General features: G+C 42.9%; 1 protein-coding gene across 3 annotated transcripts in view; it reads left to right on the forward strand.

Annotated features, from left to right (window-relative positions):
• Positions 1-24,725, forward strand: part of SOBP (sine oculis binding protein homolog) — a 158,304-nt gene that overhangs the window by 76,782 nt on the left and 56,797 nt on the right. For 2 of the 3 annotated variants that reach the window (XM_045806954.2, XM_045806955.2), the window contains exon 5: positions 14,818-14,913. The exons of the other annotated variant lie outside the window; for it this stretch is intronic. In XM_045806954.2, coding sequence (XP_045662910.1) covers positions 14,818-14,913 — 96 coding nt within the window. The remainder of the gene's footprint in view (positions 1-14,817; positions 14,914-24,725) is intronic. 3 annotated transcript variants of the gene reach the window in all.

Below are 24,725 nucleotides of genomic sequence, written 5' to 3' on the forward strand. Positions count from 1 at the left end.
TTCTAGCCTTGGAGCACATCTTTGAGGGAGGGGCCTCTCTTTAAAGCTGTGCTTGGATGCCCATCACCACTTTGCCACAGTGCCGCCAGTCATGCTGGAGCTCCATTCTCCTCCATTTGGTAATTGGTTATTTTAACACAAACTGTGACTAAGGAACATGATTACACACCTGTCAGCCATATGACGGGAAAGAGAGCTGTCTGTGAGCAGGGGAAGAGGCCGCGGTTCTCCCTAGTCTCTGGGGAGTCTTCTCCATCAAAGATGTCATTTTTCATTTTTACCTTGAAACAAGACAGACATTCCAGCTACTGCCTTGTTTGTATCATTTAAGGAATTGCTGCCACCGATGCTGATCTAAACTAATACAATTTCATTCTGATTATATCTTTGTAGACATCCGATCGTAGAGCACAGGAGGGCCGGATGTCATATAAGGAAACAAATGAACATAAACATTATATGGTACCTGGGCGGCAGCTTCCTGTGACAGGCGGGGGGTGGGGAGACACAGAAAGGAAACTGTTTCATGCAAGGAGGACATTTTACTTCAAGATGAAGTAAATCCGAAAGCTGTTTCCGATTGCACAGGTAGCTCAGAGAGGAGATCCTCACTTCCGGAGAATTCTGTCTTGCCAGGCGGTTCGGGGTCCTGTCTAAGGGGTGTGAAGCAGAGACGATGTGTCAGGAAGATGAGGGTGAACACGTAAACAACAAAACAAAACTCAAAGGCAACAATTTTGTGCTGAATTCTAAAATGAATAAGGACCTAATAGATAATGAAACATTTAGTTAAAAAAAAAAAAGAAACCCTAGCCTTTTGAATAAGAAAATGATATCCTCTCGTTTGCACATTTTCTGCAAACAGTGAACCACATATTGGATTGTTTAGAAATTCTCCCTTCTATTTTGTCTGCTCCTCTCTGTCTTTGGTGAGGACATTCAGCTTGGAAAGAGTGTGTGGGTTCCAGTGTATGCGTGCCCAACCTCTGCTGAGTGTTTAAATCAGCAAATGGTGCAGATGTCCTCTGTTACTGAGTCAGAAACAAAGTTGATACAGGATGAAGTTAGTAGCTGGAAAATATGGAGTAAAGGGAGATGATATGAATGGTAAGGAAGGGACCAACAGTAAAACCTTAGATGAGTTCTTCCACAGAGGTGTGGTGATGGCCGAGGAATTCAGCATATAGTAGCCTCCATGAATCCCCTGCGGCTCACGTGGACGGGAGCTGCTCAGCCCATGTAGAAAGTTGCTTGATGGAGATACTGCTCTCGAAACGCAAGAGGAGATGGAGAGAGAAAAAAGGAAACAAAGCAATGCTTTATTTTCAGGAAGCGGAATGGGTAGTCAGATGGCAGAAGAGAGATAGAAGTGGTCATTAATATCGATGTGCAGAGGGGTTAGGATCCTGATTAGTGGGTGTATTTATGCATTTCTAACAGGCCTCAAATCTTCACCAGTGTCTTCTGATTGACGTTTGTCTTGGCTGTTGAGCATGCTCTCTAGTTACACACAACTTAATTGTAATCAAGACTTTAATGATAAGAAGAGAGAGTGAGGCCCTATTGCCTTCCTGCTGGCTGAGTTTTTCTCTCCAGAGGAGAAAGTGGGTCTGTGAAATTTAAATAACTGTCGTATATTGAGCGCTTGCTCTGTTTCAGGCATTGTGTAGGACATGTGATGAATTGTTTCATTTAATCCTTGCATTGACTTTCTGAGCTGGACGTTATGTCCCCTGTTTTACTGCTGGTGCCAGAAATCAAACTCAGCTCAGTATTGGAACCAAATGGCCCTCCTCACCCCTTTCTGTACAAACATCCTCAACCAAATGGCACATGGGACGCTTGGCCTTGGAGAATTTACTCTCACTTTTTCTTGCTTTTTATTTCCTCATAATTCTTGTCTGCTTATGAGAATATTTTCTACTTCTTGCCTTTTGTGGCTTACCTTTATTTACTTTTTAAAAATTATAATTATTTAAAAATCTAAATTTTAAATAAGATATAAATGTGTGCTATTTGACACTCCAAATTGTGTATGGTTAGACTTTGGCAAGGGATCATTTGTTTTATTGTTATCATTGAACTTAAAAAATTAAAATGTGTTGGACGTGTGGGCTGAATACCATTCATTTTAGATGCTTATTCAGTTGTCTACAACTGCCAAACACGTGGTAGATGCTCAATAAATGATGAATGAATGAATGAATGAATGAATGAATGAATGGCACGTAAGGAAAAGGTTATATAAGTTCCCTTATCATGGCTATCTGCTTTCTATGGGGTCACAATGCCACATAGAATGGTTGGGTACAAATACAGAGTAGTACAACCTCTGTTTATAGAATTAGACAAATCATTTTTATCATTCATAGACAACGTCTGTCATTCCTTAAGGCAAAGGTATGAGTGAAAGTTCTTTATTTTGCACACGAGGATAATTGATTGCATGTAAACACTGCTTATTTTTAGTGATAAGGGAAGGCTAATATTAGTAATAATTATATCAAGTCATCGTTCTTATTCCCCTTTTACTATTTTCCACATCAAACCATAACAGTTTTCTATTCTATGATTAGGTAAGAACCACAAGGAAAGTTTTATGAATGTAGAATCTTTTGTCCTTGGAAACACAATGTTCTTTCTATGTTGATGCCCAAGAGAAGATTTAGGCTCCACTCTCTCCTTGGAACCCCTTCATCTTAAATTTGTAGGATTTGCAAATGAAATATAAGGGGGATTTCAAAACAAGCAGGCCCCCTATGAGAGGTCTGTGAACTTCAGGGATGTGCCCTCCCCCATCTCCATGCACAGTTTCTCCTGCTGACCTATAGGACTCCCCTGGCAAACTCCCATTTCCATGTGTACTCCTCACCCCCACCCCCCGCTCCTTCCATCCTTCCCTCTTTTTTACCCCATACTTCAAGTGCAGAATACTTGGAAAGGCCATTGGCCTCCATCCTGTGGGCTTAAGGTTTGGATCTGCTCAACCTTTGGCTGTGTTCTTATTGCCTATGTTGCCTTTGGCCTAGTAGACTGACCCTGAGGCCTTGACCCTCAGGGGAGTGCTGGCTCCCTTGACCACCTCCATTTGAGCTGCATTGAGCATTGGTGCTTCACCACAAAGGGGGTGATCAGAGGACCAAGTTCTCTCCTGCAAGGACCCACTAGGACATTTGAGCCATGACTTCTCTGCCTCCTAGTAATATCTACAGTTTCTGTTGCTCATTGTCAGCCAACATCTTCTGCTGACTGAGCTGCCGTGGGAGAGCCAGTGTGGTGTGGGGGTCAAGAGCCTGCTCATGGTGTGGTGACACCTGCATTTGGACCCCAGCTTTGCCTTTATCAGCTCCTTAGCTTTGGATAAATTATTGAACTTCTCTACACTTCAGACTCCATACTAACAAAATGGAGGTGGTAAAGGTAATTTAGATCTGAGAAGGGTTTGAGGAGCTTTATGAGCCGAAGTCTGTAATTGTTTAGCATGGTGTCTGGTACAGAAGAAACTTTTATCTTAGTTTTACTATCAAAATGATTTCTATACTGAGTTTTCTTCCTTTGTGGTGACAGCTCTGTGAAGCAGTCATTGAGTTGGAAGTTTCTAGAAGCAGTGATGTTCTCTCCAGTAGGGCCCAGTCTGCAGTCTGGGAGCCTTCCTCTGATGGGGCCTCCAGTTATCTCATATCTAGAGCTACACTGGGCAACTGAGATACCAGGGTACAGAGGAACTGGAATAGTTTGAGAATTTTGGTAAAAAGAAAGATTAGGTGAGAGAGGGAATAGAGCAAATGGAAGGGGCAGGGCTGCTCGCTGTGCAGGGGAAAACTACCCTCTCTTGTTCTCAATTGTACCATAAAGAGAGAGGATGTGGAAACCCAGGACGCTTTTTGTCTTTTGTTACCTAGGCTTTGACTTGAAAATATAACTCTTGGAAATATAATAATAATAATAATAATAATAATAATAATAATAATACCTTTAAAAAGGGGTGACAGAGGAATGAGCGTTAACTGAAGTTATCATCTAAAAATGGACCTTACCCTGATACTCAGCTGCTGGCTTCCCCAGGCCCTTCCCTCAAAACAAGCCAAATTCTGCTGGAAAGATTGTCCCTTATTTAAACATGTCACAGTCCTGCCTTTTATTACTTCCATTCATCATCTGCAGAATGATGGGATTTAAAATGAAGACTCCAGAGAATGCCGTTTGAGCAGAAGCTCCTTTGCTGCCATTTTACATTTGTCTCCTCGGAGAGGCTGATCAGTCCTGGGTTTGTTTTTTTAAATTATTGTTAATATTATTATTATTATTATTATTAATATTTTTAGAGAAAGCTGTGGAGGTGGGGCAAAGAGAGAGAGAGAGAGAATCTTAGGCAGGCTCCACACCCATCACAGAGCCCGATGGCAGGGCTTCTCTACACTATCCTGAGATCATGACCTGAGCCAAAATCAAGAGTCGGATGCTTAACCAACTAAGCCACACAGTCACCCCTCAGTCCTGTGTTTGGAAACAAGGTAATTTGAACTTGTTCCTCTAAGCCTGATGGTGCCTCTGTTGACAGTTCAAGTTGTATGTGCCTTGCAGCGAAAGCTGTCAGGAGGACCATCCAGTTCCAAATCACATCCTGACTTCACAGTCTGCAAGCCCCGGGGGCAGAGTGAGTAGATGTGTCACCTTGTCCTTCTCCCTTGCCTGCCTCTGCAGGAACAAACCACAGCATCACTTCCTGTTGGTCAGAACATTTGTGTGGACAGTGCACAGTAACAGCCAGGATTTTCTCCTAGTCTTGGTCTTTCTTCTTTATGTCAGGCCAATTTTAGATCTTTAAGACCATTGCATAATTTTCACTTCCATTTCTTACTAAAGAAATCTTATCTTTAGGACACCTTTGTATATTTGTAGGATGCTGACTGTAAAACTGTCCCTGGTCAGAGCAGTTAACAGAGTGGGATATTTTCTGTGGCTGTCCAGAGTGGAGGACCAGAACGGCCATTTCAAGGCAACTGTCTGTGGAAACAGCTCGAGCCAGACCAAGGGCACAGATCAAAGTGTCCAAGGAAGGCCAGAGTCAAGGGTGAGGGTTGAGAGCTGAGAGTGGTATAGAAGTGGCCTTGAAGCTGGAGCTGGTAGGGAACCAGTGACAAGAGTGCAGAATATTGTGGGGCATCTACAGGCCCACTTTGTAGGTTGGGGGGCCCCCTGGGGATGGGGTAGACTGAGGCCCATGTGAACCATGCAGAGAAGATGGAGGCAGCCCTGTTGTATCTGGACCCTCATTGCGGCATTTCTGTGGTTGCTGGTAGGGAGAAAAAAGGTTGGTTTGAACACTGAAACTTTATTACAGATAACAATTGTGACATCATGGTCTTTGACAAATATGGCTGCTGATTTAGAGCCTATAGTCCTTGGCCTCAGAGTTGGAAACTAATCCAAGGATCCAGTGGTTTCAGTTCATGACTCATGGCTATCCATGATCACCATCACCCAGGTATGCCCTTTGAGTCGTTTCCTCTAGAAGTAGTGAGAGATACACACTGATTCATCCACATGCTCTCACCTGTTTCCCGGGGTCCGTCTCCCCTTTGCTAAGACCCATATATATATATATATATATATATATATATATATATATATATATATATAGGACGTGGCAGGTCATGATAAAGGGTATGTTCTGTGGCAGAGACACAGAGCAAGTTAACTCTCCCAGGATGACTCCAAGTCTTTTGCACTGTCTTCTCACCTGCTGAGATAATTAGCCATCAGCCTGATAGGGGCTGCATTACTGTTTTTCTGTCTCAGTTTTTCCAAGTAGTGGAGGGTATTGTGGTATTGAACAGAGGGTGCTGAACTGGCCTTTGGCTCCCCACAACCCCACCCTTGAAGAATCACCACAGTCAAGGCCTGTTTCTCAGCTGGGCAAGTCCGGTGACTTCATTTCACCAGTTCATCCAAGAGTCTCCACAGCTTTGCTGAGCTGACTCATGTTAACCAAAGCCACAATCTGCATTTATATGCTGGAGAGCCGGGACTGAATGAGATAAGACACACAATGTCCTTTAGAGTCTGCACCATTTATGGGATTAATAAAAAATAATATGATAATACTAATAATGCTTTTAGAAATTCACAAAGGAAATTGCTAAAGGATCTGAATAGTTGAGTGAGCACTGTAGGACACATCCTTCTGGAACTGATGGGCTTAGGTGTCATAATCAGTGATCCAAAGGTTATTTAATAAGAATCAGGTCAAAGAAGTTGGTTTGTTTTAAGGGCTAGTTTTATAAAGTTTGAAGTGGCATCTCCCTCAGGCTGTGCCAGAGACTTACTGACTCATGTTTGCTCTTGCTTCTTTTTTCCTAGGCTCTTTGCAGACCACCCCACCCCCCTCAGTTATGTTTGTTCTTAAACACTCTCCTCTCCTTTCCTAGTTTCCTTGGTGTATTCAATCTTGGAATTGAAAACCCAAGAAAACCAAAGAATTATGAAAACCTCCCTTAATTAATAACATATTTTTAGCGTCTTGATATCAGTATTTTCAAGTTATTTCACACTGATTTTTTTTTTTTTAACCACTAGCAGAGAGGTAGCAGGTTCTCAAGTGTAGAGTAGGGGCTGTGGAGGCAGATTGTCTGGGTTTGAATCCGGGTTCCAGCCCTTGTTAGCTGTGACGCTGCGTGCACTCCATCATCTCTCTGTGCTCTTGTTCCCCATATGTAAGACGGAGACAATGAGAGTGCCTGCTCATGAGTTGTCGTTTTGTTTTAGTGTATGTATGGACGTGTGTGTTAAATGGGTTAATACGTATAAAGCGCTCAGAATGGTGTCTGCTGCATACGTAAGAGCTGTAGGGATGTGAGCCATTACTATGAATCTTTGATAATATCCAGAGCAGTATCTTCATCTGGTTCTGGTGTGTTTCCTATTCCCATCTGAGGCCAGGTTATTTCGAGAGAGACTTCCTGCGGGTAGTAAATCTCCTCCATTACGTCTGGATCCTTTCCTAGTCTTACAGATGGGGTCCTTGCCTGCTTCGCATTTCATCCAATTTCTTAGGGCCATCCTGAGGTCTGTAAATAAAGCCTAGAGTCCAGCCCCTTCTGCCTAGTGATTTCAGAGAAAAGGAATAAAAGGACCACCTGAAATGCCTGGACTAGGCCAATTATTTAAGTATTTGATAGGTGCCAGTGGGTAACAAAGTGGAATTGCCTGCCTTTTTTGTCCCCTCGCATGACCCTGGGTAATAAATACAAATGAATAGCGAGGGAAAAGCCAAAAGGCAGTTGGTGGGCGGAGGCAGGAGGTGGGGGACGGGGAGCCATCGAGGAGCCCACATAATCCACCATGGATCAAGGGTCCTGGGATAATCAGAAGCTGCTTTGGATGCATGGTGGCGTGGCTTTCACAGAGAATACAAAAGGGGGGGCACATGCCCCAGCTGCTGGGCCTTACCTATGGACCACTTCGATAAAACAATCCTTACCAAAGACGCTCAGGTGACCCGACGAGAAACAGTGCAAGATAAATCCAGCAGTCCTGTCCGATAGAGGAACAATAGATTTTAAAAAATGAAAAGCAAAAACAGGGATTTTCAGAACCACTTAGCAACTGCTCTGATTATTCTGGACACAGCTGTAATGTGCTGGGATGAGCATGATATATTTTAGCTCGCGTGGTAGCTGTATTTCAGGCTGATGTGGAATTTGTTGCCGTAACTGTCATGCAATCCATTAGGGCCCCTGAGTAAGGGCAGCCATTAATCAGGCATGAGATCAGCCTGCTAGCCTCACACACTCACCGCTCTGAGTGGCTCTGACCTGACATCGTTTAAGGAGATGCTCATGGAGGCCATAAACATGATTCGATTCCCATTATCTTCATGTTGCATATTTGTTACCGTTATTCTTTGAAGACTCCAAATTGGATATTAAAAATTTATGATATATATAAAGGTTTGCATGGAGTGAAAAAAAGAGCTGCAGCAAATAAGTCCATCTCATCTATCAGAGATGTGGGAGCTGTCAGAGGAGCTTGGCAGGTATGGAGCTGGGAGAATTAGGAGGAAGTTCACTGGGGAAACAGCTTCTCCCTTGGCCTACTTGCTAAATGGAAATTTAAGTACATTTTGTTAAAAGAACAAAGTAAAACAGCACCACTGCAGGAATCCCGTAGTCAATCTTTGATGACAAGCTAATGAACGGGAGGGCAAGGGATCCTGATGCAAAAATTAGTACCAACGTGAATTGAGCAGATGCCTGGGTCCAGAGACTGATGTTCCTGGGCGCCTGGGGTGTCTCCAGAGTAGGGAGTCTGATGTCAGGCAGGAGTCCTCTGTGTGAGAGAAAGCTCTCTACCCAAGAAGCATGCACACATAATCCTGTCCATGAGCCATGCAATTCTCTGCAATCTGATATGCACTGACTTAATTATTTGCATAGAAACAACTCATACTTCAGGGGATCCATTTATAGAGGCAGGTAATTCAGGCTGGAGAAAAACAACATTTCTGGGGCTTAGCTTAAGGAAGAGCAAAGGGTTAATGAATCCATTCAACATATATGTACGGGTTTTTTTGTTGTAAAAGGTACTCTGCTGAGCATGGGGGCCTTGTACATTTTCCCTTAAGCAGTTTCCAGTCTGGTAGAGAAGGTAAGACTGAGTCATAACCAAGACGAATTACACCAAGGAGTCCCAGACTGACTTGGGGCACTAGGGCTAGGTGAGGTATCCTAAACAGGGAGCAAGGCACCAGTTGGTTAATCTGGGAATGGACTTTGAGGATGCGAATTCGTTAGACAACGACCAGAGGTTAGAGTGGGAGGCAGAGGAGAGAAACATGTAGATAAAATGATTATTGGCCAAAGTCCAAATTGAGTACAAGATCTGCAGTGAGGCTAAGACTCTAGCGTCTAACCAGGTGGGAGGGGCAGGTGTTGGGCAGAAGTGCATGGAATAGCCAGTGAAGGTCCAGGTGGGAGGCCGGCCGGAGTGATCAGAGAGCTCTGGCAGCGGTCTGCTGAGACTCAGGAAGGGAGATGGCTTCTGGGATTCAGGAGCAGGACACTCACCTCTGGGGACTAGAGTGCAAGGCAGAATGTCCAGTTGTTGGGGTTGAAGTATTGGAGCTCATTCACACACTCACTCACTTACCATTAATGGAGCCTTTATAACATGCCAGACTGTAGCTGAAGCCCTAGAAATGTACAGCTGAATAGAACACTATTTCTGCACTCAAGGACCTCACAGATTAGTGGGGAAAGCAAACACATAGATGGTCATAATGCAATGCAGTGGATGAAGTGGAGATACACACACACACACACACACACACAGGGGTATAGAGCCCAGGTTAGGACCAGGAGGAAGAGGTCTGGAATGGCTTCCTAAAGGAGCTATAGCCTGAATGAATGCTTAAAAGGTGTATAAGAATTTTCCAGGAGAATTCAGGAGGACAGATGAAATCTAGTTTTACAAGGAGAAAATGGGGGTAAAGGACAGGAATCCAGTTGAGGGGAGCTGGGCATTCAGTCACGAGGAGTTGAGCCACCGAGAGGAGCATAACTGGGTCGTAACTCAGTGGAAGCCGGAGCTACTCTGCGGGCCTCCCTGCATTATTCTAGCCCAGGGCCAGCGCGGGCTGAACTTCACCGAGGGGCCCAGACACCGGGCTGACCTTTATGTCAAGTTCACAAAGATGTTCACAGCACACTGAAAGGCCACGTGCGATGGTTGCAATTTACTCCTCTCTGAGCTTCCTCAAGAGAAACGTATGTAGGCATTTGACTCAGGAAGGAGAGACCAGACACGGGATGTCAGAAGATGAAATTCTAGGAGTTTTCAGAAGAGGTGTCCCTGTGCTTTTTTATCTTGACTTTTGAAAAGAAATTCTATTACTTTTGGTTCGCAAAATGAGTTCTAAAATATCCAAGTTTTCCCCAGCAACTCTTCATCTTTAAACCTACTCCCACAAGTTTGAGATGCACTATTTTTGATGCTCTCAAGTCTGGTAGCGACACCACATGTGTGAGCTGACAGGCTCTACATCTGCTGGGGCCCCAGAACACTGAGTTTGGAGGCTCGGCTACGCTCTCCCTGGCCCTGGCTTCATGCAGAACCTTCTCTTGTCTTCCGAAGAAATTCTGAAATCACAGTGACGTGAAGGTGTCAACTCCCATTCATCACGGGAAGATATTAACTGGGAAGCCTCGTTATCCTTCCACTTAAATGGCAACAGTGTTAACCTTTTTGTTGAGTCAGAAATATCTCACTTTTCTGGGGTAGGCCTGTGGAACTGTTTTTAGAATGTTCCACATTTTCTGAGGGAAATGTTTCTCCAGAGGAGAAAAAAAAAAAAGAAAAATGCTGAGCTTGCTTGCATAGGCACATGACACCAAAGCTTTGGCCCAAAGGAAGAAGTGAATTCTTTGAAAGAGAACTAAAGATTGCTGTATGTAAGAATCAAACTAAAAAAGTGAATTAGTGGTGATTCACAGGGAAAGAGAGGTGAATCTGAAGTTTGTTTAAGCCAGAGATTTTTGAAGTAGAGAGGCAATTAGTCTAAATTTCTCACATAATCTAATATTTATTCAAATGGTAGGCACAACATGAAAATGGATGCATGACTGTCAGCAAGATGGGGAAATCCCCTTGCAGTTTAAATGAAGGATTTTTACTTTTTGCAGTTTAATTGAAGGATTTTTATTTCTATTTTATGGCAAGAAGTAAAGTCTTCTTAGAATAATAGATTTAAAAAATGCACCTTTGGTCTGACAATCACATTTGTAGTAAAATGTAAGGGAGAAAAATAGCTTCCCATTTGCTTTTCCTCATAGTTGGCGTAAATATCCAGCATATTAGTCAGAATAAAGCTGTTAAGAATAAGACACACGGAGAGAGTTAGTTCATCATGTATCTTGGCATTCCTTCTGTCAGAACTGGTCACTCCAGAACAAAGTCAGACATCAACACAGGTCTCCTGGCTCCAGGAAATGCCAAGAGCTGGTGGTGGGGTGGTCTGCCCTAAGACAGGCAGTTAGAAAACCCATTGTCTGCGGAGAATTTAAGAACAATGATAAAACCAGCTAAAAGTCATTCTGCTTCATGTTATTACAATGACTGGAGATTTTGAGTATCTGCAGGGTTTGCACACCCCTCCCTGCAGGGGTGTGGGCTCTCTCCACGCGCCTGCCTTGATATGCCATTGTCTGCCACCCCAGATGGGGCCGAGGCAGAAGAAGGCGCTGGCTTCAATATATAACAGGTTACAAAACATTCTAAAATGATTCTACATGTAGGATAAGGAAGCTCTTAGGATTTTTGTCTAACATCACCATCGGGTTGCTAGGAAGGAAAATAGAGATCATTCCCACAGAACACTTACTGTGCACCAGGCAGTGGCTGGGGCCGATGGTCCGGTGAGGAACCAGGTACCATCCCTGCCCATAGGAAGTGTGCAGTCTTTGGGTGGCCTGGGTTGGGGGTGGTACGGGATAAAAATCACACCAATTAGCATAAAGTTGCATCTGTGTCCAGTCTAAGAGAGGGCAGGTGGGGATTTTTGACTTGGTTGGAGAGATTCAGAAAGACCTTTTGAGGAACTGGTCTAATAGTTCTTCCAAGATGTCACGCCAGGAACTAAAACAAGGAATTTTTTTTTTTTTGCCTGCAAGCAGCTAGTCATGTCCTCTCTTGATCTTTAGAATAAGACCCATCTCAAGGGCCATATCCTACATCCTCACTTGTTGCAGAGTAATTCAGTCCAGTGAGGTTGGGACATGGTTAGAGAACATTCTGCCAACACTCTGCCGAGAGCCTGCTCTCGATACCCCTCCTCTGGGCATGCTCCTTAGATCAGTGGTTCTCAGCCCTGCTTGTACATTACAATCCCCTGAAACCTTTTTACAAAACACCCATGTCCAGGTCCCACCCTGGTCCAATTAAATCAGAGTCTTGGAAAGGTGGGATGGGAGGGGGAGGATAGGCTCCAATGTTAAAAAGCCACCCCAGATGACTCTAGCATGTGGCTGGAGGAGAGAACTACCACCTTCAACGAATGCACTAATTTCACTTGGTCTAGGAAGAGTAATTTTCAATTTTACCCTAAAAAAGCTTCAGAATGCACAAGGAATTACTTTGGCAAGAGGTGGGTGAGTGCTTGTGTATGCACACACATGTGAGGGGGATGGCGCCCGGTGTCCGTGCGTGGTGTGTGCTTTCTAGCTCGGTGGCATGTGGTGGAAACACAGCAAATGGCTGGAGGGTGGAATGTCTTAGACTTTGGAATCAGGTTGATCGTGAGAGGCAGACCATTCCAAGGGCCATGGAGTTTGATGCAGAGGCAAATATATGGCTCAATAAAGAAGCAGATTTCTGGCTTTCTCTCTTCACTTCCAATTCTCCTGGTCTCCCTCTTCTTTCTCTTCCACTGCTGCTTTATTCAACTTCATTAATTAATAGGCTTTATGTGAAGTCTTTATCTCCTTTGAGGAAGCACCTTCAAATCTTAGACAATGGGACTTTTTTTTTTTTTGTCCTTTAAAAATATAAAAGCATTGTGATCACCTTACATGTAAGTGGGATGGATGTATTTTTGCCACCAATGTTGAAAATATCCCCAGGCATCTGGTGTATATGACTGTGTACACATAGTACATGCATAATAAACATATTCCACCTTATGAATATTTATACACAAGATACATAGATATTGAATATAGACATATATATGTAAATAGTAGCGCTCGTAAACTATATGCTAAGTGTGTTTCCAAGCATATGTATCATAGTGCATCAGGAATATAATAAACCTACCACCAAGTTGAGCATATTTTGAGGTGGCATTTTCTGCAGAGTTGTTTACGGTAGGGTCGAGTGACTATCCATGTATGTTTTTTTTTTTCCCCCTATCACTTCAATGTCTGTTAAGTACTAACTCAAAGTAAGGCGCTGGGCATGGCAGAATAAGAAATGAAGTAGATGAGGTCCCTGCCTTCAGGAGACCTCACAGAGTGGCTTAAAATGCACTTACAAAGAATCGAAGAATCTAACATTGTTCCTACCCTTTGACATAATATTGTTTTTCCTCCAGCTGCCTTTTATTTATACAGTCCACTTTAAGGTGGGCCCCATTGAGGACTCTATTAGCTTAGACCCCGACAATGAAGACTCTATTAGCTTAGACCCCGACGTAGCGATGGTGTAGAGCTTGACGCTGTGAGAAGGAACATCATCGGTTTCCGTGCCTGCGTAACCACTGGATGTGAATGATGCTTACACTTTCTGTCACATGTAGTCCAATCCTGTAACGACATATTTATGTTACTCTGATTTGGCAGGGAGAGAAAAGGTGTCATGACAAGGCACCCAATCCCAGAGATGTTCATAAATTTCAAAAATGAAACCAAAACAGAGCAATGTCTTCTCCCACCGACTTGTGGTAACCCAAATATCACTGCCTGCTGACATTCCACTTCCAAATTCCATCCGGTTCCCTCCCTGTAATAAGTAGCAGAAGCCTTTATTAAAAACAAGCGATACATCCTAAAATGGACAAAATCTGGATCCGTTTCTAAAATGACAGTCCCTAGTCTAGCGGAGGAGCTCTGAGTGATACTTGTCAGCGGGCAAATTTCACTCCATGAAAAGAGAAACAATACACAAGGGCTGTCATCGCTGTGCCACAGACGTAGACTCATTGTTTTCTCCCCCTCCATCCATACATCACAACAGGTAGTTCTCAGCTGTTCCCTTGGTGCCAGACATACATTTTATCTAAAGAGACAGCAGACAGAACTACCTGCTGCTTCCTCTGCGGCTCTCCCTGTGTTTCTCTCCTTTTTCCTACTTCACTTGGGCTTTTTAAAATCAGCTGGCAGGGAGCCAGGAGCTCATCATTTTAATGCAGTGCAAAATGGAATATGCATAATTATATGCAAGCCATATGTGAGGGAGACAGCTCAGCTGTGAATTTCAGGAGGCCAGGAAAGGGAGAGCAGTTAGGGCTAAGATGAGATGAGAGCAGAGCGGGGTGCAAGTGTCACCCAAATGAATGGTTTAATGAGTGTGCTGCAGACACGCCTCCTCTCACCTACCTCTCCCTCTCTCCAACTCCAAACCAGAAACCGATGGAGATTAGAAAGAGAAGACTGTATGCAAGCGGTATTGCTAATGGGTTCTGTTAATGTCTCCATTTAAACTTCAGCTTTCTTAATTAACAGTGTAGATCAAAATAACCAGTAACTTTTAATGCAGCTTCTTAATTAAATCTATTTTTTTACTGCATTCGATTGAAGAATCATTGTTCTTACTAGATCATTGCTCCTTTCAGATCTTTATTTAAAAATCAAGGGGAATCAGTTTATCTCTAATAGTATTACAATGCAAAATATAACGATGCAAATTGCTTTTCTTATGGCCTTGCTATTAGAATTTTTTTAAAGTGCATTATCTAGAGATTGCTTAAGCATGCCAAAAAGTTTAAACACGTACGTATGTCATATAATCCTAAATGTGCAACAAAAAGTCACTGGAAGACCAAAATGGTGGTAATTTCCGACAAAATTACTTGATTTTGGTTTGCTTCGTATCATTTAAAATATTACACCACGATGAATTTGCATGTTCAAACCAAACTATGTAAAGAAAAATAAATCCCAAATTTTGATATCTAAAAGGCGTACTGCGTATTTAAACAAACTTCTTAATAATGTTGTTATTTCTGGATTCCCGTTTGTTTAATGATCTGAGCTGTTATGCTTTTAGCTTTTTTTTCTTCCATTATTTGTAAGTCCCTAAATAGGCCATTATATTTCCCTTCAGGCTAGAGATGAAGATGGACATGCTGAAAATTTCCCCCAGCAGCACTATGCTAAGGAAACTCCAAGGCTTGCCTTCAAGAATAACTGCGAACTACTTGTAAGAATAACATACTTACAACAAGTCTAGAATGTTACGTTAGCACAGTGAAAACAGTTTTTGAAAGGGTTTGTTCATTATTACATAATTTATGAAGTATTATAGTTTTTCTGTATAGAGTTCTAAATGCTAATTCTGATATCACTGAATATTAATTATACGATCTCAAATTGTTTGCAAATCTTTTATATCTGATTATAGAGCTTGGATGGCCCTGTCTTTATTAGCTTGTTTTGTATAGTAGTTTATAACCAGCCCTTTGGAGAATGGCTAGTAAAGTTAAAAATACAGAGAAAGACAGTTGATATATACAGCTTGGAAAAAAAACAGTCCCACCTCCACTCTTCCTCCTGCTTCCTAATTGTACACTATTTTAGGAGACAACATGGTAATATTTTGTTCTGCTAGGAAAGATAGCAGAGTTGACACGCAGTACTCCCTTTAGAATTCAAGTATTCCTACACGCTCTTGCCAAACTCAATCAGGAACTTTCGTCTTTTCTACGTAGGAGAAGTCAAAGCAGCGACAGGATGCAGGGATGTTTACAGGTCGTGAGAGAGAGGGTATTAGCTGTGACAGGGACTCTGTTCCAACACAGGGTTAATTTGCTGTTCATTTTAGCGTTTATAGCAAGACAAGATGAAAAGCAAGCAGGAATGCCTATTATATTTCTATTAAATGAATCTGTTGGGACCTAATGTTCTTGATTAGCTTTTGAAAATGAGTGCTCCGCAATGCATTTTCTGTTTACCTAAAGTAAACAGAGAATGAATTGTCATTTATTTAGAGATTTAAACACTGCTTTTGAAAATGAAGCTTTATGAGGGATCTAGCTATGTTGTCCCTAAATGTTCTTTTCTCTTCAATTGCATTAAAGCAAAACATTTGCCCCAACTAAATGAAAACACTGGAAGAGAATGAGGATGCTCAGTTGTTACATTCTGAGGTAGTCTCATTTCTATTTGGTTTTTTGGCCGAACACAGTTCAGCTCTGCCAGGTCTCCGCATTAGGCAATCCCACATGTAGCAGTCTTTGGACTTAGCTCTGATACCAACTGTTCATTAAAAACAAGGTGTCCAAAGAGCAGGAGAAGAGAGAAAAATACCGTCCTTACCCATCCTAGCCGCAGCAGCTAGACGCTGCCAGTGAGAAACTCCTTTCCCCGCTCACAAACTGCATGGTTACAATAGCACCACTCACTCTCTGTGTCCTATCCCTTGACCCACCAATCCGCAGGCCAATTCGCTGCTTATAAATGCAATATTTTTTTTTTCTGAAAATTCAACTCACCTTATATTTTATCTTAGGGCTCTTAAACTTCCAGGCCTGCTAGCGTGACCTGTTTTGGGGGAAACCTTTTTCATTCTTTTCCGTTTTAATATTTCGCTCTATAACTATGGTTATCCAGCAGAAGACCCTAGGGGCCATTTATGCTATGTTTTGGTATCAAAATGCTTTGGGGAGTATCTTGCTTCTTTTTAGAGAAATTGTTAAAAGTAACATGCCATATTTGATTTTTTAAAAAATATCTATTGGTAAAATGAACGTGCTTGAGTGCTGGTTGTGGTCAGTTTATAGAGGAGGAAGTAAGACATATATGTGAACATCTTTTCCAGCTGTCTTTAGAGAAAATATATGTTTAATCATTGCTATGCTTAAACACAATATTGTGTTAGCAGTAGTTTTGAGAGATTGATATAATCTTTGTCCTTCTCGTCGCTGTTAGAAATGCTTTATTTTCATCAGCATACTTTTCTGTGATAAAGGAAAAAGGAGGATAAAGAGAAAAAAACAAGCTTATCTCTCCAAGGAGAAATTTAATTTTTTCAAGTGCAAGAAGAGCAGTGGTGTTTGGCTGGTTATGAAGCCTGGAGAAGTTATGTTTCTATATGAAAGAGACTTGTACCTTCTGAAGAGAGAGATAGGAAGTCCTTGGAGTTTTCTTAGTGCAGCTTAGAGCAAATTTTTAAAGACTTCGTGAAAAAAGATGGCAAGTCCCGCTCCAAAGTGCTTTCTTAGCGTAAGAGCCGTCTTGCCGAGTTCCCTGTAGCAAGAGCAGCGGTGGGTTTAGAAAGTGGAGGAGCCTTGTGGGGGATGCCAATGGCCCTTGGGAGAAAACACTGGGGCCACAGGTTGCTTCTAGGCTCCCAGGTGATCAGGACAGAGGGCTACACGGCTAACTGTCTGGGCCACAGGCGTTGACAGAAAGTACCCTGGCCAGGTAGCTTGGGCATTGCCTTAGACTTTATTAGTGATTGTTTATTGTCTCTGCCCTCTTCCCCACACCCCCGGCCTCTGCTTCTTGGAAGAGGGTTAAGTAACCTAAACAGAAGCAAAGCAGAATTCATGCCTGGAATGCACAAGGATGTGTAATCAGAAGGCACTGACGAACAAAGCATGGGCTGATAGAGAAATCTGCTGTGCAACCGGAGACTCCTGTAGGGTATTGATTTTTCCATTTAAATCCCAAACTGTGATATGTGCCTTCACACTTAATGTACAACACAGATGACTAGATATTTAGCTTGGTGGCCAAGATTCCTTGGTTGGTGATTGTGCAGCAGCTTCCTTATGCTTTTTATTAATTTTGAAAATGTGAGGCTGTCAAGATGAGTGACATTAGATAAAGCTTGAGTACTGTTTGATATAACACAATCCCGTGTAGCCCCTTCTACCTCTTCATAGATAGGTGCACATGCGCACATACGCATGCCAGGGTATTTCGCTGCTATAGCTAAATTTATGACCAAGGCAAATAACTTTCAATAAAGGAAGCTGTAGAAATTCACATCACATGAACACTCCAGCAACATGGCTTGTGGGAGTCCAGAAGAGGGAACATTTAGAGCCAGCTGCAGGGGACTAGCCCCTGCCCCAAACTTCACCTCTATTGCTGGTCCCTTTACCATTATTGCCTCATTCTTTTGGGACTAGAAAGCCTTCTGTCCTCTTCTTTTCCTCTATTACAATGCTCATATCGATGGTGGGAGTTTGATTAAGAGCTATAGTGAGAGGAGGACCTTTATCATATTATGAGTTCCCTCCTCATCATTCAGAACTTTCTCAGTTCTTGAAAGCCAGATGGGAGTAAGACCTTGCAGAAATACAGCAGAAGCTGGGTCCTTGGAGGGAGAAGACCTGTACCTAAAAGAAGAGGAATGTTGAGAGGGTTTGGGGGAAGCAACTGAACACATCCAGGTCTACTCCCCAACTGTTCTCGAGGCCAGTCCAGAGAACATCACTGCATTCAGGAAGGAGGTCAGAATAGAGTCAAAGAACAGCAGCAACAGCCTCGTGTAATTGGGTTGGAGAGAAAGCAGGTTTAGGAAGCCTGAAAGGAGAAATAAGAGAAAGGAAACTCAAGGGGTTTGGTTTGATTGAGGTTTGATTGAGGAAAACAATCAGCCTGTTTTCCTCAGTTTCCTCGGTGTCATCACCGAGACAAAGTCTGACTCCCTTTGGCTTTTCCTAAGGCTGTCAGGGGTGGGAATTTGCAGAGGAGTCCACAGCTGGGAGACCGCATAAAAATAGCATCAGGGAAGAATTCTTTCTGGTCACTTAGAATGCCAGTGTAGGGAGAAGATGAAAACCATTTTCGTTTCGTGGCCTGTGAGCAGAGGTGGTGGGGAGGAGGGGTACTTAGGTAGGTCTTCTATGGGCTGATTTGTCCATCTCATTTCCTTGTGAAGGTAGACAAAAGTTAGATTACAAGAGTTGGACATGGTCCTTGGGCAGAGCTGCTAGTACGGAACTGCTTTGTATTAGTACATTGTTCAGTTAGCAAGACATTATTGAGCATCTTCTGTATACATGGAATTGTACTACACAGTCCTTTTAGGGGACACACAATGGAAAAATGTGCAGTCCCTTCCCTGAAGGAGCTTACAATTCAGTAGGAAGCACAAGCATGTACAGTATTGTGGTCATCAGGAATGTGGGCTCTCAGGTCTTCCTGAAAGTTAGAATTTTGCCCCAGCCAGACTTCAACTTACGTTGTATTACTCCGGTGGTATCACTAAGGATCGTAAGCACAAAGGCTTAAAATTTATGGTGACACATCTGGCATTACATCACAGTGGATCTTCTTAGACCTCTCTGAACCTCAGATCTTCATCTATAGAGTGTGATAATAAAAGGTCATAACCTCAGAAGATATTGTAAGGCTTGAAAGTGATGACATATTTAAAATGCCTGGTACCTAGTAACATTCAGTATGCATTAGCTACTATTATGACGAATCTTCTTATTGTTGTGATTGTTATCATGACACAGTCGGCTGTGCCCAAGAGAATACCAGCAAAGTTCCGGAGTACAATGGAAGAAGAGGTTATTTCCAAATGTAGTAATTAGAGACTTAACAAAGGAGGAGGATACCTTTGATCTAGGCCTTACATGGTTGGATTTTGGTAGTTGGAGCTGAGGTGTAAGGGAAGGGGGCATTCCAAGCAGAGGGAAATAGCATGGCAAAGGCAAGGAGGAGGGCGAGTATAGACCAGGTGAGCCCCCTTCAGGTGACACTAAGTTGACCAGAGTAGAGAGTACCTGAAGAACGAAGAACGGGGTGAACTGGCAGGCTAGTTCATTTGCACAGGTCTTAATAACGGACACCACCCTATCAGGTTTGGACTTTAGTCACTCTACTTCATGGAAATTCCTAGTACTTCTGTGGATTAAAAAAAATTATTATGGAAAATCACTAACATGCACAAGAGTAGAGAGAGTGATGTCATGGACTCCCCTGTACCTATCACCTAGCTTCAACACTGATCAGACTACTAATCTTGCTTCATCTATTGCTTTATCCTGTACCCACCCCATCCCCCTTTTATTCTGCCAAAGGATCGTAAGCAAAGAAGCTTTTTTGATTTTTTTTTTTTTGGTAAGACTTTAGCTCCCCGACTTTTCTGGCTAGAAAGAATCCGTTGATACTGATTGAACTGGGAATTGGAGCTTTGGGACTAAGTATGCATAAAACAAATGACTCTTGGTTATGCAGTGTGCTCTTCCCTCCCTGCTCCGTACAGCCTTGCAAGTCTTGGACAATCAGAGATAGTTTAAAAAGCCCTGAAGGTAAAAAACACACCACAATGGCAGTGGTGACTTGAGTTCTTTACTTTCAGGCCCCTGTTTCTAAATGTATTTATGTAAAAATAAAATCAGATCTCTTTGCAACCCAGCCCAGCTCATGAGTATATGTTGTCCTCACAACATCAGTGAAGGGGCGGTTCTGGGGTTGCGGTCATTTATCAGCTGTGGCTAGCACTTTCCTGCAAGATCATGGAGACTTCATGAGAACCACCCCCCCCCCAAAAGGTGATAGAAACGGCCACATTTCACTTGAAACTTGATAGGCTTTTCAAAATAGGTGTAATTAACCAAATAAACCAATTAACACTTGGTGTAACAGAAAAGCCAGATTCATGCCTGGCTCAATTTGAGGTCACACAGTTGCTTTGATGTTACATCCGAGCAGCACAAAACACCAAGAATGTAAATTCGTGGTGACACACTTGGACTAACGTCGCATCAAATAAAATATCATATGACATTTGTGTAGGTAGTATGCCATGTACCAGTTTCCTGAAATAGTAATTGTAACAGCCCCAAATACGTCAAATGACCCAGAAAACCCTGGGGACCAGTTGCTGTCTAGAGAGAGTTGGCCTTTCCCACCATTTTCACACCCACTCTCCAGATCCCTTTAGTCTGGGGCTATTTTGCCCCAGTCTTTTGAAATATGTTTTAGAAAAATAGGACTTTTTAGAAAGAGAAGGACCAACATTAGACTAAGCAAGGGGAGGTTCCAACAGAGGTGGCACAATGATGCCTGTAGCAAGACCTCTCTTCTTGGGCAGAGGCAGAAGGGATGCTCTCAGTTTGGGCTGTTGTGCTCTGCCCGCACAGCCCTCTGCTTGCGTAGGTGCTGTTGTTTCACCTGCTCTGGTTTGCTGCTTCCCTTTCTTTCCAGCCTCTTGGAGCCATTGCTGCTGTGCTCTCATGGTTCAGAGCCTTCTTCTCCTGTACAAAGACCCTCTTTACCGCAGTAGACCACTTCCCTTCACTCCCCAACCAGGCAAACCTATTTCAACTCTCTGTTTTTAGTTTCTTTATTTGGGGGAGAAGCCATTTGGGTAAAGGCTAGAGTCCCCCAGCTTCTGCATTGGTATAAGGACATTTCTTGGGGTGAGGGACCCTCGATTTGATTGGAGACCCTTGGTCCTCTTGGTCTTTGGCAAGCTCCCTTTTTTAAGACATGGAGATGTTTGCCTTTCTAGTTTCGGGCCATTGCACAGAAAGGTCAGAGGCATAGCGGTTTGGTTTTCATGCTGACTTCTCACACAGTGCATTGCAGCGGTTCTTAGAGCCAGAGACAGGTGTGGAGGACCCTGTGTTCTCTAAGGGAGACAGTGTGGTGTGGTGGATAAGAGTGGGTGTCGCAATGCCTGCTCTGCACACTGCCAGCTGTGCAGCCTAGGCAAGTCCCTGTCTGCCCTGAGCTTCAGTGTTGTTCTAACCAAGATGAGAATAAACACAGTACGTACCTTATAGGGTTGTTCTGAGGAGTAAATGGGATCATGCATAAAAGTGTGCATCTTACAGTAAAAATTCAGTGAGTGTCAGCCTTATTACTAATAAAATGAAACTAGAAGATGGCATTAGTTTAAACCAAATCTTAAGGCAGATGCTGGGAGTACTTGCCTTTATCCTCTAACTAGAGTCTCTTCCTAGTTGGTTTGCGTAGAAGCCCGTATGTAGTATTGTAACTTCAGAGAAACCCTGGAACATCTACCCACTCGCTCATTTATGCTGAAGGCACTAGAGATGCCTGTTGGCTGTGTAGCAGATATTGCTGATTTGTGAGTTACTGCAATATTGGAATACTTTTTTGAAGAAGAATACAAAACTTTCAAAATATAGTATGGTGTCGTACTGAAAAGCTTGGACTCTTGAGCCAGTCTGTTTGGTTTGGGTTCAGGAATCTCCACCACTTCACCCGTTGGCTGTGTGACCTTGGGCAAGTCACAGAATGTCCATGTTCTGGTCTGTAAAATGAGGACAATATCTGTCCAGTAGGGTTGGTGTGAGGTGCAAATGAATGAACACCCATAAGGTTCTTAGAACAGTATTTGGCAAACAGTTGGTACTCAATCAATGTTGTTGTGATTGTGACTATGATTATTTCTTCCAAGCCTGCTTGTTTTCAGACACATCATAGATACCTCTCAGCCACATTTTCTAGCAATAGATTATCTGAAAGTCTTGGATGTGCACATTTGCCTGCAAAAGCCTCAAAATTTCCTTGTGAACAATGAGGACAGGATACATTATGCAAATAATTCTTAGAGCTAAGCTTTTTTTTTTTTTTTAAATATAACTCTCAGGGAAGACTCCTACATGATCCAAGACCCCTTCATCTTGCCCTACCATTTAATAGTAAAATTGTTAATCTTGGAAGTATGCAACCAAGAAATTAAGAGCAAAGCAAAGGAAAAAAATTTAATTTACACCTGAGAATATCTGCAGTAGCAAATGGATGTGCCTGTTAAGGCAAGGAGATAAGAAATCATCCTTTGTGGGGTACCTCCAATATGCCAGCACTGTGCTCAGTCTTTATATACTTTCCTTTAGACCCTTCATCCTCCATAACTTTGCTAAACAGCAATTGTTTTTTTTTTAAAGATTTTATTTATTTATTCAACAGAGATAGAGACAGCCAGCGAGAGGGAACACAAGCAGGGGGAGTGGGAGAGGAAGAAGCAGGCTCACAGCGGAGGAGCCTGATGTGGGGCTCGATCCCATAATGCCGGGACCACGCCCTGAGCCGAAGGCAGACGCTTAACCGCTGTGCCACCCAGGCGCCCCTAAACAGCAATTGTTATTTCCACTTTACAGGTGGGGAAATTAAAATTCAGAGATGTTATGTTCCTTGCACTGGGGGTGGAAAGGGGATCCAGTGAGCAGGTGCAGAACCAAGGTTTGACCCATATCCCTCTGACCTGTGCTCAGGCCAGGACTCACTGCTGCCTTCTCAGGGTACGGTCCAGGTCTGATGCACCCATTCCAGGGCTAGAGAAGGTATTCAGTCTATGTTGGCGGAATGAAGGGATTAAGGAATTAATTCAGAATCACTCTTTCTAGCTTCCTTGTAGTAACAATTCTTTGGGAGAATTCTGAAGCCAGAAAGAACATCTACGAGAATGTCAGGAAGGGGAATTTATTCGGAAAGGTCTGTAATGTTGGAGAATTCCCAATTGCATAATAAATTGTGGGGAAAGGAACCAAAGTATATGTTTTTTAATTTGGTAGATTATGGAAAACATATTTTTCAAAATGGTATAAGCATTTGAGTATATTGTTTTTAAAAATCTGACAGCAATAGATTATGTATGATAAGTGCTAAGTCTTTTGAAGATTTGGATTCTTCTTGTGATCAGTAAGGCCATTTAAAAAAGGGCTGACCTCTTTTGATTTAGTACTGTTGTATTCCTCAGAGTGAGCTGATCTATATCCTTCGAGATTTCTGGCCATTACCCAGAGTCAGGTGTCAGTCATATCCCTCCTCATTGCTTTAATTGCTAGAACTGAACAATTACCTAAAATACCAAAGAAATTTCACCTCTGGTGGCTTCACAGAAACTCTAGGTCATATATCAAGCAAATCCAGACATCAGATAGGATATCAATTATCAATAGAAAAGCACACATGTAACCAGCCAGGACTAAAATTCATCATACTCAGTCACGTGTTTGGTTTATGGCTGGAAGAACAAGCTAAGCAAAGTCTCTGGGGAGAAAAAGGGAAAGGGTCTGAAAGATATTTGGAGTTGAGAAGAATGACGTATGTGAGTAAATAAGGGAGGCAAGGAATTGGAGATGGTGATGTGGGGGTGAGAGGGGACTGGTGAGAGGGGATTTTGAAAGGGAAGAAGGAAGATAAAAGCCCATGATTAAGCTACAAATGAACAGATTCAGGCAAACAAGAATCTTTAAGAGAATGTATGTTCTCACGGCATTCGGCTTGAAGTCTCTTTCATAATCACGTATTTTGTACGCTTCCCAGTCTTCTGGTCTGAGGAGTCAGGCCTTCCTGGAGGGCTCTTTTCTCCTACTGCATGACCACGTACAGCCAGGAGAGGAGCCTCTATTTAAGTACAGATGAGGCTGCCTTTGGCTGCGAGCTCTGTGAGGCAGGAACTTCGTCTTCCCTCCCTGTATCCTTGGGCACTGCGCTTGCCCACGGCGCATTTCGTGGATTGTAAAATGCACTTTTCCCCTAACAGTTTAACATCTCAGAAACGGGATTGCAGATTACAACTGATGACCTGTCATTTTTTAATTGGCAGTGTTTTTCCCTAATAGTGCTATAAAATAATGGTATCTTTTTTTTTTTTAAAGATTTTATTTATTTATTCAACATAGAGACAGCCAGCGAGAGAGGGAACACAAGCAGGGGGAGTGGGAGAGGAAGAAGCAGGCTCATAGCAGAGGAGCCTGATGTGGGGCTCGATCCCATAACGCTGGGATCACGCCCTGAGCCGAAGGCAGACGCTTAACCGCTGTGCCACCCAGGCGCCCCAAAATAATGGTATCTTAACAGCCAGTGATGACATAGATTCTATGAACTGTGGAGCTCGGTGCCCAGTGGTTATTTGTTCAATGAATGCACGCGATAACATATCCCCATGGCTCTAGTTCAGGTAAAAGCAAAATGCTTACGGTTGGCTCTGGACTGTGCATCGGCCACTGACAAGTTCAAGTGGGGAGCTGGCCTGTGGTGGTCACGGCTGAGCGTGTTACTGCTGTATACTTT

This window comes from Ursus americanus, chromosome 11 (genome assembly GCF_024610735.1).
Source record: "Ursus americanus isolate L20-20 chromosome 11, mUrsAme1.1.p, whole genome shotgun sequence".
NCBI classification, from domain to species: domain Eukaryota; kingdom Metazoa; phylum Chordata; class Mammalia; order Carnivora; family Ursidae; genus Ursus; species Ursus americanus.